The sequence below is a fragment of the Aedes albopictus genome, chromosome 3, assembly GCF_035046485.1.
Source record: "Aedes albopictus strain Foshan chromosome 3, AalbF5, whole genome shotgun sequence".
Lineage (NCBI taxonomy): Eukaryota > Metazoa > Arthropoda > Insecta > Diptera > Culicidae > Aedes > Aedes albopictus.
In genome coordinates, this window is record NC_085138.1 from 252967183 (window position 1) to 252986021 (window position 18839).

The 18839-nt window shown below is 39.4% G+C and overlaps 1 protein-coding gene across 1 annotated transcript; it reads right to left on the reverse strand.

Moving 5' to 3' along the window:
* Window positions 1–393: 393 nt before the first annotated feature.
* LOC109424406 (DNA/RNA-binding protein KIN17) lies at window positions 394–18491 on the reverse strand. Its single transcript, XM_019699498.3, has 2 exons — window positions 17368–18491; window positions 394–697 (listed from the first exon to the last, which is right to left on the reverse strand). The coding sequence occupies exons 1-2, from the start codon at window positions 18349–18351 to the stop codon at window positions 503–505; spliced, it is 1179 nt and encodes a 392-aa protein (XP_019555043.2). The 5' UTR covers window positions 18352–18491; the 3' UTR covers window positions 394–502.
* Between the last annotated feature and the right edge of the window lie 348 nt (window positions 18492–18839).

Genomic DNA, 18839 nt, shown 5'->3' on the forward strand with positions numbered 1-18839 from the left:
TTTATAATGCTTCCCCAGCAATGAGTGAGGGGCACCCCGAACCAAACAAACGACCGGACAGCCGGCCAACCAAAAAGACGGGGCTTTCGGGTATGTTTCCGAATGCGCGAAACGTACCATGGCATGCGACGGCGGACGGACGACGCGACTATACGATAAAGCAGCGAACAAAAAATGAATCGGAAATGATTCACAACATTTTGGACACAGTAGGCATGTCCATCCAAGACGCGCGTCGTCGGTCGTCGCGTAACAGCAGCAGCAGGCACGATGAAAATGAAAGCAACGCATGCAAACCAACCGGCAAAGGCCGGCGTTCGTCGATCGGCGTCAATCACACAGTAGCACATGGCATGGTGCGTTTCGCTAATTACAATTACATACAGGCTGCGCTTCTTCCGTCTTCTTTTTAGCATAGTTTCTTTTTTTTATTTTACTAACCTAATTCCACTCTTGCATATCGTGGCATACCTTATAGAGTAAGAAAACAAAAAAAAATGTGCTAAAACAACTTACTTATATCTTCGTACTGGACATTGTTAACTATTCGGCCTTTCAAGGGTCCGGAGGCGATTTCGATCGTCGCGCAGTAGTTGTCGGTGTCGATTTCCTTGAGGGTGGCGGTATTTCCCCGATAGCCACCGTTCAGCACGAGCACTTGCTTCCCGATCGCTGGGATTACCGTTTCGAGGTGTGCCTGGCAGGGAGATAATAAAGAAATAAATTTGTTTAGTAATATTTTGTAGGAATATAAGTAAATATAAATAGAATAACAAAGGCTATCATCGGCAGGTTTGTTCTCATCGTCATGAGGGGTTTTCGTCTGCCAAATTGCCTGAAACTTGGTAAAATCATTCAGCTTGAGATTGGGAAAGATTTTAGGCCAATTTTGAGTTCAATAGGTTTTAAAGAACCAGCCACGACGAAGAGAACAAAACAGAGCGATTCCAAGCAACAGCATCAAAATTAAGGAAATTTTTTAATTCATGATTTTCTATTGAACTGAAACTTTGCACAGTTTTTAAGTTCCATCTAAATCGTCATTTTCCGATATCAAATTTTTATTTTGAATCACGACTAACTTTTCAAAAGGGTGTATGTGAAAATGGTTCAAAAATATTCAAAAATCTGCACAGCCAAAATGGTTCGTTCGATTGCAATAAATTTTTCAGCAAAGTTAGATAACTAAATGGTGATTCCTAAGAAAATATACACTGTGAAAAAACATCTTTTTTAACATTAAAAAATATCATTTTTGTCACAAAAACTCAAATATCTCAAAACCCTATCTTTTTACCAACGTAATTTTTTTAGGGAAGACGGTCCATTGTATTAGCAATCTACCATAAAAATTTGGTGATGGTAAACTAATAAACAAAAAAGTTATAACATTTCAAACATTTCACAATTTTCACATTTGGTAAATATTTTTTTCTGTGTAAATTATTTCGATCAGAAATCGCAGTTAGATGCAGATTTTATTGTTCAGCAAAGTTAGATAACTAAATGGTGATTCCTAAGAAAATGTACACTGTGAAAAAAAATCTTTTTTTAACATTAAAAAATATCATTTTTGTCACAAAAACTCAAATATCTCAAAACCCTATCTTTTTACCAATGTAATTTTTTAGGGAAAACGGTCCATTGTATTAGCAATCTACCATAAAAAATTGGTGATGATAAACTAATAAACAAAAATGTTATGACAATTCAAACATTCCACAATTTTCACATTTAGTAATAATTTTTTTTAGTGTAAATTATTTCGGCCGGAAAGCGCAGTTTGATGCTGATTTTATTGTTAATGGCCTTGCGTAAGTAAAACAATCTGTTTTTATTATGTATTATGTATATTATATGTACAGTACTGTTCCGATTTTATCACGCCCTCCGCGCATTAGTCGTTTATTGATTAATTTGCTGTTACATTTGAGGACAAGTGTTTTCCCTCTTCTTCAAGATGAATGTTGAAAGCGTGTTTTGCAACGTTAAAAATATTGAAATGGGTATAAATGTTGAAGTATATTTCAAAGCATTTTTGAAAAGAGGCGTGATTAAATTGTTTAAACAGATGTCGCTGATGGTACGGTGGCATGACTCTCTGCACTTAGCACTTCTGGCAATTTCTCAGTTGTTGTCGTTTTCGAACTTCCTGCGCCCTGCTTTACCGATGATATACAGATGGCTCGTTTGTCAAAGTCTGCGTAAATTTGTATTCAATTTGGGCATAACCAGTCTCTTTCAGTTTATCTATGAGATTTCGTAACTCTTTTGAACATTTTTTTTTCACAAGCGGTCTACAAGAGAGCGTTGAGTTGAAGACCTTTGAGAAAGCGACTGTTCATGTTGTTCGTTAGATTATAATAAACAAAATCACTTATTAGTTTTAACTGACTAGTTTGGTGTTGTTTGCTTGGACGAAGAAAAAATTTACTATAAAATTTTTAATATCCATAGCGGTAGTATTTTTTTGCTTTTTCGTGAGCATTTTCATGGTATGTATACACTATACAGACAAACAAACGTAACACTGACGAAATTTTCATTGATCACGCCTTTAACGATCATTTTGAATCTTGGTTGTGGCTTTCATAACCAGAAGAGTGCCCATCGTTTTTCTTTGCGTTTGACGTTTCACACTAGCGCCTTCTGATGACGATATTGCACAACGCAGTGTTTCGTGAAACATTTCCACCAGGTGGTGGTAGTGTGAACTGGGCGATGGATTTTCACGAAAATTGTTCTTGGCGTTTTGTCTGTTTGTCTGTGGTATGTACCTCTCATGCATTTGTTGTTGTTGAAGTAACTCGCATTTTTCCGATCATAAAGTCTGTTCTCTAAGGGCCGATTTCTTCACCTCGGCTTAACCCGTAAGCCAGGCTTACCCATATAGTTAAACCTGGCTTAACGCCTAAGCCAGGGTGAAGAAATCGACCCTAAGAGGTATTTTTTTGCAGATCAACTAGACGTATACGCGTATATATAAAACTTTTATTATGCAGCTTTCGTCTTCAAAATAAGTTTAATTCCATTTTTCTTATGATCAACAGCTTTTCAACACTATCAAGGGATTTTTTCACCAGTCACGTACAATAAAAAGTATGACAATCTCAATATTTTTGATCACAACACTGGATCGCGTGTAAGGTTCAAATAGATACTATAGTAATTATAAATAATCAAACAAAAATATCATGAAAACAACTTGTTTAATTCATGCGGTAGCCTTTACAATAAAATCAGCATCAAAATATAGTTCTCGAAATAATTTACACAGAAAAAAATTTTTTTTTGTTACTAAATGTAAAAATTGTGAAATGTTTGAAATGTCATAACTTTTTTGTTTATCAGTTTACCATCACCAAAATTTTATGGTAGATAGCTGATATAATGGGCCATTTTCCCTAAAAAATTGACGTTGGTAAAAAGATAGGGTTCTGAGATATTTGAGTTTTTGTGACAAAGATCATATTTTTTAATAGTAAAAAAAGAAATTTTTTACAGTGTATATTTTCTAAGGAATCATCATTTAGTTATCTAACTTTGCTGAAAAATTCATAACAATCGAACAATCCGTTTTTGCTGTACAGCTTTTAGAATATTTTTGAACTATTTTCGCATACACCCTTTTGAAAAGTTAGTCGTGAGTGAATATGAAGGTTTGATATCGAAAAATGGCGATTTAGATGAAATTGAAAAACTGTGCAAAGTTTCAGATATTTTTGAAATGGTCGCTCAGGATCGACTGACATGACTCCGTGGAATTCCTCAACAGTCAAAAATACGTAATTATTATTATTTAATTCATGCAACGATCGGCAAAATAAAAAGATTTTTTTACAGCACGAGCGGTGCAACGAAGCTTGAAAAAATATGACGACAGCTGTAAAAATCGAGTTTTTCAACATTTAAATACACAAACTTTAGCAAAAAAGTCTTCAGAAACCAATCCGGACTCCGGAGACGGCGGGTTCGATTCTTTTTCCGGCCGGAAAAAAAAATCTCGACTCCTTGGGCATAGTATATTATTGTCATTGCCTCACTCCTCTCCTCCTCTTCTTGGCGTAACGTCCTCACTGGGACAAAGCCTGCTTCTCAGCTTCTTTGAGCACTTCCACAGTTATTAACTGAGAGCTTCCTCTGCCAATGACCATTTTGCATGTGTATATCGTGTGGCAGGCACGAAGATACTCTATGCCCAAGGAAGTCAAGGAAATTTCCTTTACGAAAAGATCCTGGACCGATCGGGAATCGAACCCGTCACCCTCAGCATGGTCATGCTGAATACCCGTGCGTTTACCGCCTCGGCTATATGGGCCCTCCAATTGTCATTGCCTCACTGTATACTACAAATTCATGCAATCGCAGGGAAAGAAAGCCCTTCAATTAATAACTATGGAAGTGCTAAAAATATACTAAGTTGAAGAGAGACAGGCCAAGTTCCAGTTGGAACGTAGAGCCATAAAGAAAGACGGGCTTGGTGGACTTGTGGCTACCACTTCTGATTCTTATGAAGAAGGTCCTGGGTTCAATCCCTGGCCCGTCCTTTTCATCTACTTTGTATCCTTCTAACTACTTTCATTTCTATGGAGCGGACCTGGTGTGATGGTTAGAACACTTGACTATCACGCCGAGGACCTGGGATCGAATCCCACTCCCGACAAACTCACAAAATGTGCGTTCTTCCTTCGGAAGGGAAGTAAATCGTTGGTCCCGAGATGAACTAGCCTAGGGCTAAAAATCTCGTTAATACAGATAAAAAAAAACTTTCTTTTCTCTACATAAACAACTCATTTATATTCATAAGTTCATAGCTATCACTAGAACAGAAACAGGTTCAAAAACACCGTTTCCCTTCCTTCCAACTTTTCATAGTATGCATTGGGCAAATTTAGCTAATACATCGATTTTTGTGAATCGATTCGAATCGGATCAGCATAATCGATTCACCGATTTAAGGGCGGACGGAACGGTCGGGGAAATATCCGCCATTGCTCTGTTGCTACTAAGATGGTAATCTCAGATTCTACTTCATATTTTGCAACAAAAACCTATCACTGTGTATGCTCACTTGCAGTGCATATGCTGATTGTTTTTCAGCATCTTCAGTGCGATAGAACTCGAGATTACCATCTTCAAAATCGCGAGGCAAATTGTTAGAAAGAGAGGCAAGATAGGAAAAATAACACTGCGTCCCGTTTCACCTTAATCGAATTCTAAGATGAAGATGAAGATGAAAGATAAGACTCAGAATCCTGCTTAGAATCCTAAGAAGGATTACTCCTGAGAAAGGTTCCCTTAAAATATAGGATGGGATTGCCAAAGAAACCTGAGATAAAGTCTCTCAGAAATCTGGGAGATAGGATTCCCTGAGAAGAATTCCTCCAGAATAATTTTAAGTATTCTTCTAGAATTCCCCTAAAATCCTGAGTTGAATCCTTTAGAATGCTGATAATAATTCCGCCAGAATCCCGAAAGGTATTCCCCAGAATTCTACGAGTGATTCTTAAGGGAAACATATCTAGAAACCTAAGAAGCATTTTTCCGAAAATCTGATATGGATACTCCCTGAAAGGGATTACGAAAACTTCTAGAATGGACTTCCCCAGCATCCTGAGAAGGATTCTCTAGAATTCTGAGAAAAATCTGAGGAAATTCCTAGAAAAATTACCGCAGATTCCTGAAACACATTCCCACAGAATCTTTGAAAGGACTTTCCTAAGCTCCTGAAGGGATTGTCCCAGATAAATATCTGAGTGTGATTCCTCTAGAATACTTTAAATTGTTACACCAGAATCTCAAAAGAATCTTCCCATAATCTTGTCAGGGATTTTCCATGATTACTAAGAGCGACTCTCCCTGAATCATGAAATGGATTTCTGGGAACAACTGCTTCAGAATAAAGAAAACAGAAATTCTACTGGAATTTTTGTAGAATGCTGAGAAGGATTTCTTTCGAATCCTAAGAGGAGTCACAAATTTTTGCAAGGGATTTTCCAAAATTCAAATTCTGTCCAAAATCTCGTGAAAGATTCATCATTAATTAATAAGTGCCCTAGAATCCTGAAAAAATTAGCCCCAGAATCATGAGACAAATCATGATACATAATCTTGAGAGAAATTTCCCCAGATACCTAACGGGGATTACCCAAAAAAGCCGAATTTTAAAAAAAGACACTACATCGTCTTCAGCCAGAGGCTGCACAGACTGAACATTACACATACACGAGACAACGGACAACACACATAACACCTAGTGGCCCAATGGAAAATTTTCCGCTTGAAGAAATGTTTTCCCCGACTGGAGCGGGAATTGAACCCGCACTCCGAGGCTTACGAAACGCCTAGACGACTGACGCCGCTAACCGCACGGCCGCGAATCCCATCACTACTTCAGAGAATCTTGGGAAGAGTACCCGCAGCACCTGAGTGGGATCTTAAGTGAGGGTTTTCGTAATCCCTAGAGGAATCAACCCAGATCATCCAGCAATTTCTAGGAATCCTGAAAGCGATTTCACCCTTGGTAGGACATACACCAAAATCGTGAAATGAATTCCCATAGAATCCAAGGTATCCCTAGAATTCTGATAGGTATTCCCATATAATACTGCTGAGAAATATTCCTCCAAAATTTTTATAGGGACTTTTCTATAACTCTGAATATTTTGCCAAAAATCTGTGAGAGATTCCTTCAATATGCTGAAAATTATCACATCAGCATCCTGAGAGACCTTATCCCAGAAAAGAGAGAAAGACTCTTCCAATAGGTATTCTACCGGAATTCTATTAAGGATTTCCCAAGAATCCTGGGAGAGATTACTCCAGTTTTCTAAGATGGATTCTCTCAGAATGTTTAGAGGAATTCTTCCAGCATTCTGAGGGATTTCTTCAGATTCCCTTAATGGATTCTCCCTGAATCCTGTGACGGATTGCCTTAGAATCCTGAGAGAAGTTTTTTTTCGAGATTCTCTCAAAATGCTTAGACGGATACACGGAAAGATCGATGTACACAGAGCAAGGAGTAACTTACACGCAGCGATCGAAAAGACAAAAGATTTCATGCAAACTTGTGTAACACCGGATCAGCACATTTTTTGTGCTGATCCAGTCCTACGCAAATATGAGTGAAAAATCCTTTGTCTTTTCGCAAGTTACTCATTCGCTGTGTACTTTCGTTTTAGGGTGCATCTCAAGATCTCCCTGGCAGATTCTTCCAGAATCCTGAGAGGGGTTCTCCTAGAATCCTGAGAGATAAGACTCCTGGGATGGATCGCCCAAGAAACCTGAGATATACAGGTATGCCTTGATTTAGTAAACCCTAGATTTTTTTTTTTCTGTTCGGGTGAGCCACTGCGACCAGTATTTTGATCTTTTGTGGCATTACCCGTATCCTTAGTATTTAGTGCATGTCGTACTACTCCATTGTCATTGAGAGGCAATGAAGCATCGATTTCTGTACAGTTCCAGTTTTGTTACCTCAGAGGTGCAAGAAATCGATTGCGATGAAAAGGTCCCGTTATCATAGAGATTTAAATCCCAGTGAAAGAGCGCCCCTAATCAAACACAATCGATTTGAATTCTGAGAAAAGCCAAACGGTGGTACTGATATTTATCCATGCATCGGAACTCTAGCCTCATCCATGTCTTGCTTCTAGTTTAGTCCCAGGACAACAAAGAAAAACCCGGGACTTTAGGCTAGTAGCAAAACTCTGTCAAATTAGAGAATGTGTTCAGCAATAAGAATACACATGAGTCCTTGAATTACCAGAACTGCACAGTCCTTGATAGGTTAGTACGCAATTAGATACGTAAAGCATGTTTGTTTTCCTAACATCAAGTGTAGTCTCGGGTGGGCAAAGTCCAATTCTTTAACTATCAGCAAGGCAGAATAAATGCAATTTTAGAAACTGTCACCAGTAACAAGGACTTTGTACCATGAATCCTTATTACCAAAACACATTACCCCAACTTGACAAATCGGATGTCACTAGGGTTCGGTTGGGTAGATCCTGAACCGTAACGCAACACACAAAGGCGATCTACCTACGTTACGGGCTCCGTCAAAGATCGAGCATATTTTAAACCCCCTCAACCATTCATCCATCAGCACGGGTCGCCTGACACCTTGGATTGGGGTTCCCTGTTTAGTGGACTTTTACCTCCGGAACAGGTGGTCCGTAGTGTTATTCTTAGCCAATTGAGACAATCGCTACCGACACTACACAGCTATCTAGGCTGATCGGGAAAAGAAGTTAACATTGATGGTTAACTTCTAAACGAGCCCGTTTAGCCACCAAAACCCTAGATTATATAGACCCTCGATTTTATGTGCATTTTTTATTTAATGGTTGAATTCCACAGTGCATTCTGAAAAAAAGTTATTATTTTTGTATCGAAAGAAAAATCGAATTTGAAAAAAAAAACGATTCGGTCGATTTCATGGGGCTTCAACATCGGTTCAAAAAATCTATTAATCGGAAAAAAAACATCGATGTTGCGACCATCGATTCGAAATTGCCCAACGCTCAGTGTCAATCTAGCACATAACGCCTACAAGTTATGCAACCAAGCGAACTGTGCCGCCTTCTACTTCAGTGAGAATCTTTCATCTAAATCTATCCTCTATCTAATCCATGGATCACATCACCGATCAAAGGTAACTCCCAGATCTCACATCCTACACTACTAACAAATACCCCGTCAGTGCTGGTTGTGGGGATGCAGAGTGCCCTCGGTCTCTAGTAGCAACTACAACATTTCTTTCCCTTCCCAACTGAGTGTAAGGACATGGCCGGAGCCGATGTTGATCCAAAATGTACGAGCTGATTAAATTGCGCTTTGCGAGTCAGCCGCATAGTCGCCGCGTTAATGCAGGGCTCTGGTGTATAGGTGTGCGCCGCCGTGCCACACCGGCGCCGCCGCCGATTTTCGGTTCACGCCGCCGCCGCCGATTATTTTTCGGCGCGCCGCCGCTTACGCCGCCGAACTCCAATTTTCTACGCCGATCTCAAAAATGCATTGATAAATTGAATTATTCTTGATTTATTTCATTAGAATATTTCAAGCAATGGAGTCATCTGCATACATAGCATTTGTAAGGCGTTAAAATGAGTTTACAAAGATACCGGGGGTTCTTGAAGATAACTGATGGCTGAAAAAAGAATCTAGGGATTCCGAAGATTGAAGAAAATTCTGGTGATTCTGAAAAAAAAAAATGTTGTTGTCGTGTTCATCTCCAGAAGAGATGAAATTTCTCCAGCAACTCTTTTGCGAATTCTTCCAGCAGTTTCGCCAAGCATTCCGCTAAGAGTTCCTCCGGGAACTCTAGAAGGTCCTTCGGGAAATCCGAGGGTTTTCTCCGAGACATTCTCTAGGAGTTTCTTCGGTCATTGCTACAGAAGTTTCACTGAAACTTTTTGTAGTACTTCCTCTAGAAATTCCTCTAAGAGTTACTACTGGTATTTTTTTAGGAGATCCTCCAGGAATTTATCTAGAAGTCTAGAAGTATTTCCAGGGAATTCCTTTAGGAGATCATCCGGCAATTCCTCTAGGACAGAGGGACGAATGACCACTAGGTTAAAGTCCCTCTTCAAAACCAAATACACACAATTCCTCTAGGAGCACCTGCGGGAATTCCTCCACGAGTTCTTCAACGAGTTCATCCGGGAATTCCTTAACGAATTTCTACAGGAATTCCTTTAAAAGTTCATATAAATTGCACTGGAAATACCAGAAGTTTCCTCCGAGTTCTTCCGGCAAGTTCTGTAGCAGTTCCTCCTGGAATTCTACCATGAGTTTCTTTAAGAGTTCGCCTGGTAATTCTTCCAGAAGTTTCTCCGAACATTCATCTAGAATTTCCTGTGGGAATTTCTCTAGGGTTGCCTCTAAGAATTCTTCCGGGAATTCCTTCCCTTCAGAGTTCCTTCGGGGAATTACACTAAGAGTTTCACCGTGACTTTCTCTAAAAGTTCTTCCGGGAATTCCTCTAGAAATTCTTCCGGGAACTCGTCTACAAGTGCTTCCGGGAGTTCGAATATCTTCGGAATCATCTTTAAGAGTTTCACCGGGAAGAAATTCCCCAGGCAATTTCACCACGAGTTGCTATATAAGTTTTATCTAGAACTTTCACTGGGTATGCCAGAAGATTCCTTCAAGAAATCCTTTAAGAATTTCTCCAAACGTTCCTCTAGGAGTTCTCCCAGGAATTTCTCTAGAAGTATCTGAGTACATCCGGGAATTTCTCTACGAGTTCTTCCGGGAATTTCTTCACGAATTTCTTGGGAATTCTTCTAGGAGTTCCATCGGGAGTTGCTCTAGAAATCCGGCTGGGAATTCCTCAAGAAATTCTTCCGGGAAATCCATTAAGAGTTCATCCGAGAACTCATCTATGAATACCTCTGGTAATTTCTCTATGAGTTCCTCCTTGAATTCCTTTTCGAATTTCTTCGGCAATTTCTCTACGAGTTCCTCCGAAAATTCCTTTGGCAATTACTTTACTAGTTACTTTAAAAATATTTCTAGGAGTTTCACAAGGAATGCCCGGAATTTCCTCCGAGAATTCTTCTATAAGTTCCACCGGTAATTCCTAAGAATTCCTCTGGAAATTCCTCCTAGAGTTCCTCCGGCAAATTCTCTAAGAGTTCTTCTAAGATTTGTTTCCGGAATTCTTCCAGAAGTTTCCCCAAACGTTCCTCTAAGAGTTTATCAGGGAATTCTTTTAAATGCTCTTTTGGAAATTCGTTTAGAAGTTCATCCGGGAATTCCTCTGGGTGCACCTAGAGGAATGCCTCTACGAGTTCCTTCGGGAATTCCTTAAAGAGGTTATTCGGGAATTCCTCTAGAATTTCTTCCGGAAGTTCTTTTCGAAGGTCATTCTGGATAATTTTTTGGGCAGCTGTTTCAACATAACAATTATTTCAATAAATTTTCAAAAAACATGTGAAAATAAAAAAAATAACTTAACCGTAACTATAAACATGTCATTGCATCTTCAAAATAATGAGTTACTAAAAAATGAAAAATAAACTGATATTTATTAACGGAATTAACAAAAAATGTAAAAATTATGACCACGCCGTTTCACGCCGCCGCCGCCGGCCAAAAAAGTGCAGATTTCAAATCGGCGCACACCTCTACGGTGGTGTGGTGGACCTCTTTTCCCGTGCTACTAGTGAGATTAACTACGAAGTCAAGTTTAAATAAAACAAATCAAGCAGTGGTGAGGCTAACCCCTTCGCATGAAGCGGGTTGGCGAGGTCTCCATTAAAGAGAAGCGAGGAGGCATTCCCCGACTAGCCTGCCGGTGGAGATATTGGACAGAGCGTGGTTGATGAGGGTCATCAACCAAAAGAGAAAAGGGCTGTCCGCGATAGAGGTGGCTGAGCAGCAGCTTGGCAAAATCATCGACTTTGTGTCCACGAAGTCCAAAAGTAAGGACTGAAAACGGCCCTGTTGAGACCTCGTAATTTGATGGAAGGGAAGATGCCAAGCAGACTCACGTGAGACTCGTGAAAACTGCAGCAGCGACGGAACCGGTGAAAGTAAAGGTTACGCAGTCTACCCACACAGGCCTTCGCTTTCGCAGGAAGCCCAAAAGCTGTGGCGGATGCGACTGCTGGTGATAAGCACTCGCAGAAGCGGGTGCGGCAGCCTTCAGGCTAGGAGAATACCAACCCCTAAGGTCGACAGAAATGCCGGCATGTCCTGGAAAGCTGGGAGCCCTCGTAAAAATGTCAAATACAAATACAATTTATTGTATTGTTACATTACAATACATTTCATTGTAGATACCATAAAAAAGACCATAAAATGTATTGCAAATGAACTTTTTACGATATACTGTACAGGTTGTTAAATATCGTAACAATACAAAAATTATTTTTTTCTCGAACAAATCTTAAACGCAAACCATACATTTTATTGTTTTGCTATTGTTTCAAATTTGTATAACCATACAATAACAATAGAATGAATTGTTGGCATTAGAATGTAATGTAGTATTATTGTTATGTATTGTATTTGTATTGGAATTTTTATTCAGGAAGGGTGGGCCTGAAAAGGCTGGCCCGTCCCAAATGGAAGGGAACAGGGGGTTGAGAACCATTGTAAGGCCAGCGGGAATGGCACTTCCCAGATAAAAACTAATCATAGGGTGTTTGGTGAAAACCATTCCTGCACCATACAGTGTACCAGTTACAAAAAAGTGTATTGTAATGGAATGGTTCGCTAAAAGCTGTGCACATTGTAGCTACTATACATTTACATCCGATGTTTATGAGACAATATATTATACTGTTTTTCTTATTCGAACCATTCGCCTTTGCGAAATATTATTTTTCCGTTCATTTTTAATTATTTATTCAGTTTTAGATTTTTCCGTACTTTGTTTAGTTCATGTTCGTGACTTTTTATGCAAAGGAAAGGAAAGAGTAAAAAGTGAATAACTTGAAAAATCTATTTAAAGTCAATAAAATGTTTAAATAAGTGATAAACGAGGTGTTCTAAGGACTGCAAATTGAAGAGATATGGCGGGCTAAGTATGTAGAGTGCGATAAGAGGAATACGAATGTAGGTCAACCAAGAAAGACGCAGGTCAGATTACCGTAAATCAGTGGATGAGTTCAACAATATGTTTTTTCTGTATTTGCATTTGAAGGAGTTTTCTGTCCTTCTCTCATGTAAACTAGCCTTCGGCTACAACCGAATCAAATGCGATTGACAGGGTGTCCATCCATCCGAGAAATACGGGAAAAATCACCAGGAAAAATACGGGAAAACGCGGATAATTGTAAAAGGCACCGGGAAAAATCTTTATTGTGTCAGTCTTTACTCTATTAGTGACAAGATTAGAGCAAGTCTTGAATAGAATGATAGGTAATTACATTAATAGAGTTGCCGGCTGACTTTTTTTTAGACAGGCAGCCTCTCAGGAATTTTTGTGGTTTCTGTTGAACCTTGATAAGTTCATGAAATGTGAACACTTCTTAGGCAAAATTTTCAGATTTCTGGAAGATTTCCCGAAGAACTTTTTGAGTTTTGCTATAAAAATTACGACAGCAGGATTCTATCGAACATATCGAAGAAGTCCATGATGGCCCTCTCGGAATTCCTGCAGAACTCTGTAAACCTGCTGACGTTACTTCTGGCAAAGAGATTTTTACGTTTGAAACAAAATGTGTCAGTTATGGAGGAATTTTAATGGCATTATTAGTGGAGTCACAGACAAATAGACGTAACACTTGAAACATTTTTCGATTCAAGTCATAGTCACGGAAATATGATCGCCCAATACTATCTAGGTTTGGCCAACTATGATTTAGGTGGCGGTAGTTGGCAAAGTCAAACACGAACAAAATCGATGCGAGCGCCACGGATGGGCAGTTGGCCGACTATCATTTTTTTAAATACACCGTTAAATTGGTGCACGATGGGAATGATTAGAGTGTTACGTCTGTTTATCTGTGGTGGGAATCTATATAATTTCTGCCAGATCCCTTAAATTGAATCCCTTTGGCAGAAGTCAAGGAGAGAATTCTTGAGAAATCCTCGACAGCGAAATTATGCCTTTTCGCTTCTGTACGGAGTTTTGAAGGAGCTTTAGTCAAACTCAAATAAAAATCTGAAGGATAAGTACAGGAAATTATAGGAATTAAAAAAAACTACTGAAAGACTCTGATGAAATCCGCTATCAAATTTCTGTCAGATTTCCTGAGTACAGTAGAAGAATCTTCAACAGTATCGGTGGAAATTTTTTAAAAGTTTATCGAAGAAATGTGACTTTCTGGATGCATTATTGAATCCCCAAAAGAGTATTCTATAGAATCCCTGATATTTCTACAACAATATTAGGCAACCACAGTTTTTTTAAATCATTTACAGGTGTAACTTTTGGGAGATTTTGTGGCAGAACCCATGGAGTACTTCCTGAATGAAGACATGTTTAATGTCCTCGAGATATTATTGGAGAAGAACTCAAAAGTTTTTCTATAAAATATGGAGAAAATCGGTGTCAATAGCAAGTAAATTGTTTGAAATGACGATGAAAGCAGGTCAAAAATACACTTAGAGATTTTCACAAAATGTTGTAATTGATTCATGATTTTCTCTGATGAACTTGGTTCATCAAAAAAATTTGCAAAAAATCAGGCACAGTAACATAATTTCAAAAATATTTTCGTACAACTTCCACTAGTTAGCTTTTCCAAATCATAATTTAGTCAGTAAATCCTTAAAACTCATACCGTCTACCCTCGTTGGTTTGTCCGCATGTAATCTGAACACTTTTTAGTTTGACCCCCTCTGATCTGCACATCGTTCAAACTAAAAATGGTTTAAACGTCATTCTGCTAATGGAACGGTGTGAAACGGAACGCAGAACCAAAACAAAACACCAAATCAGGTTTCCAGTAGTGTATTTTTCGATGCTAACAGAGTTGCTAGACGTTCAAATTAAAAATGAACCTCGTTGGTTTGCATGAGGTGCCGTTCAAACGAACGGGGGTAGACGGTATAAAGTTATAGACCATGTTAAAACTGTGTATAAAAATGCACTGAGTAGTGTCCTAACTAAAACAATAATTTGCGTTAATTTATAAGTTAGTCTATACCCGGGAAAAATCCGGGAGTCGGAAAACTGAATTTGAATGGACTCCCTGGATTGACGAAATTTATCTTTGACGTAAAGCCATCTTTAACATATGGACTGGACTGGACACTGAAACGACTTCTAATATAGGTTCGTCTGCGGGTTCGCTTTTTAACCGAACTTATGTTTGATTCGAACTTGGCAGTCTTCTCATGAGTTGTTATGTATTTCAAACTTTAGTCAAAGTGGAGCCTTAATATTGCAACAACGGTTAAGCACGCTGTAATGATACTTATGTACCTCGTCACCCACTTCATGCATATATTCATATATTTACAGTTCATTTTATTGTTTGAAACCATACATGTACCATACAATGTACGGTATATTAAAACCCACGTATCAGTATTTAGAACAATTCATTTACAAAAAAAAAATATTTTTTTGTATTGTTACGATACTTAACAACCTGTATAATATATTGTAAAAATCTTATTTACCATTCACTGTATGGTGTCTACATTACATTTTATTGTTTTTGTATTTTTATTTTTACAGAGCTGTCTACACGCTAACCCTCAGTTACCCAGATTGGTGTCAAAGCGACCCAGACTGAGCAAAACTGCAGTTACTCTAATCTGAGTAAAGGCACCTTTACTCAAATCTGGGTTATCGATGTTAGCTGCAAAATCTGGGTAAATGTTACTCAGATTTTGGCGTTTCTCATCATACCCATTTTTATATAAATGAGTAAGCGAATGCATGCAGTGGACTCGAATAATTACCCCATAATAAAAATAATAAAATAAAACACTCAAGATAGGATTTTGCCATGTAAATTTAAGCATTTATTTCACATATTTTACACGTAACCACTTGAAATGTTATTATTATCACAGACAAACAGACGTAACTCTTAGAGGAAATTCATCAAAAACTTTTGCCCGGTGTCATTTTCTTGAGCACACTGCCACCTGTTGGTAGAACCGCGCGCGACACTGTCGGCCATGATGGATTTCGATTTGACGTTTTGCTGACACGCACACCACTACACAAATTGGCTGTAATTTTCGTTTGCATCATTCAGCAACGTGTACACTGGCAAACGTCAAAGCGATCGAACACTAGCGCATCTGGTGGAACGATCGCGCAAACTAAATGACATTTGAATTGATCGTTAAATGCATGTGCCAAGCCGTTTTGAAGAGTGTTACGTCTGTTTGTCTGTGTTATTATCATGAATGGAGGAGTTTCCGGATGACCGACGGGAAAGATGTCGACTTCCCTGTTGCTGCCTGAAAATAGGATAGCTATGAAGCATTTCATTATGAAAAAGATACCGCCAGAACTCTTACCAGTCCATAGTTTGTAGCTTCCGTCGTCTAAAATTCCCCAGAGATCTTCCGAAGACTGATTTTTTGCACTCCGCTTTACTCCTCTTTACCGGACGCCGCAGACGTTGAGATTTTTTTCAAGTCCCATTTACCCGGATGGTTACCCAGATTGTGACAGCAGCACACAATAGACAAAAATGGGTATTAAGATTTTCATCAAGACTCGTTTACCCAAAATCAGGGTGAAGCTTACTCTTCTGATGTGACAACGGTTACCCGGATTTTGACAACTACGAATAACATGATAATCCGGGTAGAGTCGACCCAGTCGATAGGTAGTTTCAGATAAGCGTGTATTGTAAAAATATGATTCTAAATAGTACTGTTATAATACAAAGTTCGGTTTTTCTGATGTATTTTTTATTCGGGTTCCTTTGCTAACCGGAAAAATCCGCATATATTCGTTGCTAACCGTCGTTAACCGCGACTAACTGCTGCTCAGTTAGCAGCCTGATTAGCAGCGGTTAGCGACGGAGGAACGGATAAATGCAGATTTTTCGGTTAGAAAAGGATATGTCCAGTGGTGGAAAGCATCATGCGCCTGACGTGTTTTTTGGGGTTTTTTGGTTCGAATCAAACACAATCTTTGCTCACGCGCACGCGAACCCAAAAAGTGAGAACGGTTCACGATTTCCCGGATCGACGAACCAACATAAAATGTCGAACGAGCAGAATCGCAGTTGGTTTGATTAACAGGCGCCATGGGAAAGTAACATTTCGCCTGACACAGGTCCGTTCAGGCAATGGCTGCCTTCGACAGTATCTACACCGCACTATGGGCCAGAAATCAAAATTTCGCGACAAAAGTCAAACAAGTTCTTCATTAAGATCAATAAATTTGCATATATGTATGATTATTTAGGCTATGTTTGATTGTTTACTGACTGATTCTTCTTGATTTGTTGAACATTTGTATCGAATTTTGTATGGAAAAACTTCTATTAGGCGAAAATTTTATATTTTACCCAATATTAAGAAAAATATGATTTATGGTGAAAAATGTACCCAAACAGGTATAACGCATACATTTCGTACAAGCAAATTTAGTATACTTTTCATATATGATGAACAAATAGCGAAGTTTAACATTTGACTCAAACCTAAAAACTCTGATTTACTTGCAATTGCAGTTGGAAGCTAATAAACATATTTGTGGTCGCTCCCATCTCAAAATTTAGTCGAAGCATAAAATATTGGACTTTTTTACAAATCTTGTACCTCATAACTCTTTACCTTTCGAATCAAACTTTAACCTCGATGCAGCTGGATCAGTCAAAAATATGCCGACATGATATTGAAAAATTAATGAAAATCTGGTTGAAGATTTGTTTATGTACTTATTGTACTATGAGCACTTTTAAAAAATCTGATAAAAGAAAATTAACTTACCTGATCAACCTTCAGTTTGTCCCCAGTTTCCAGCAGTTTGATCTTTGCTCTGTATCGATCAATCACATCCAGTACAACACCCTTTTCTTTGTAAAACTTTTCCCCCAGCGATTTGGACACCAGCTTCACCACGATCCCTTCCGCGAGCCAGTAATCCTTACGATTGGTTTTTTCCTTCTTAATTTCCTCCTCCCGAATCAGTTCATCCAGAGCTGATGGCTTTTTGAATACACCTGACGAAGAACTGCCGGGTTTAAACTTCTTTTCCTTTCTGTCCTCATCGGCGGCCGTCTCAAACGGTCGTTTCTCCAGCTTGATCGGTTTGCTTTCCACCTTGATGGTGGTTCCAAGCTTCAGGTTAAGTTTTATGGTTTCCTCCTCATTGTCGCGCTTCAGCTCCGTGTAGGACGTCGAGCTGCTAGGTTCCTCTTCCTTGTGCCCTCGGCGAACCTGTTCCTCGATAAATTCCGCCAGTCGCTCCTCGTCATCCTTGTCCATTTTTTGCTTCTTGGCCATTTTCTCCTGCATGGCCAACGTTTCCGGATCCCGATCGATGTACGTAATGAACCAACCCTTCTCCGTTTCATCCGCCACGCAGTGGCCATTCCTCCCGAGAAACTTCACAAACTCCGACAACGAGTGCCATTTGGTCGAGTTCATGTGCAGATGGTGCCGATCGGAAATGTATTCCTGGTACACCTTGTTGGCAGCCACCCGTTTGGTTCCGAATTGCCGCCGGAGGATCTGCAAATAGCCGGTCATAAACTCCGACGAGAAGCTGTCGATAAACCGTCCGGCATTGTCGGCAAACAGTAGAATCTGCCTCTGGTGCGATTCGCTCATCGTGTGGCATTTGAAGCCGTTTTCATCGCGGCACTGCTTCTGGCACATCTGGCAGTACCAGCGCAGCTTCTGCAGACCCTTGGCTTTCATCTTGTTGGCCAGGTACTTGGGCGTGCCCGCTTCCGCTTTGCCCTTGCCCATGGCGGTGGTTTGCTTTCAGCACCAGGGAAATGATACAACAAAAAATCGGAAAACCACTTGTTTTGCACCACAATTTGTCGCGAAATTACTAAAAATTATCAGAAAAATCCTGAGACGACGATTTTTAACGAAATCAAAACAACAATAAACAAACACGGGTGATGACAGTTTGATGTGATAGACGGAGACGTTTCGCTTGTGCCCAAGTCATTTTGTGCCCATTGCTAGAATGTTCCAATTAGATCACATTCAGTTTTGCGGCACAGTGGGTAAAACATGACTCAATTTTAGACAAAATTTGGTGTTGTTCCAACATTATGCAAGGGGAATGACATACCCTTTTCTAGCTGGCAAATCCGCAGTTATCCGTTCCTAACCGTTGATAATCGCTGCTACCTAAGCAGCAGTTAGAAGCGGTTAACGACGGTTAGCAACGGGTAAATGCGGATTTTTCCGGTTAGCAAAGGTAGTGACATTTCCCTAGACAT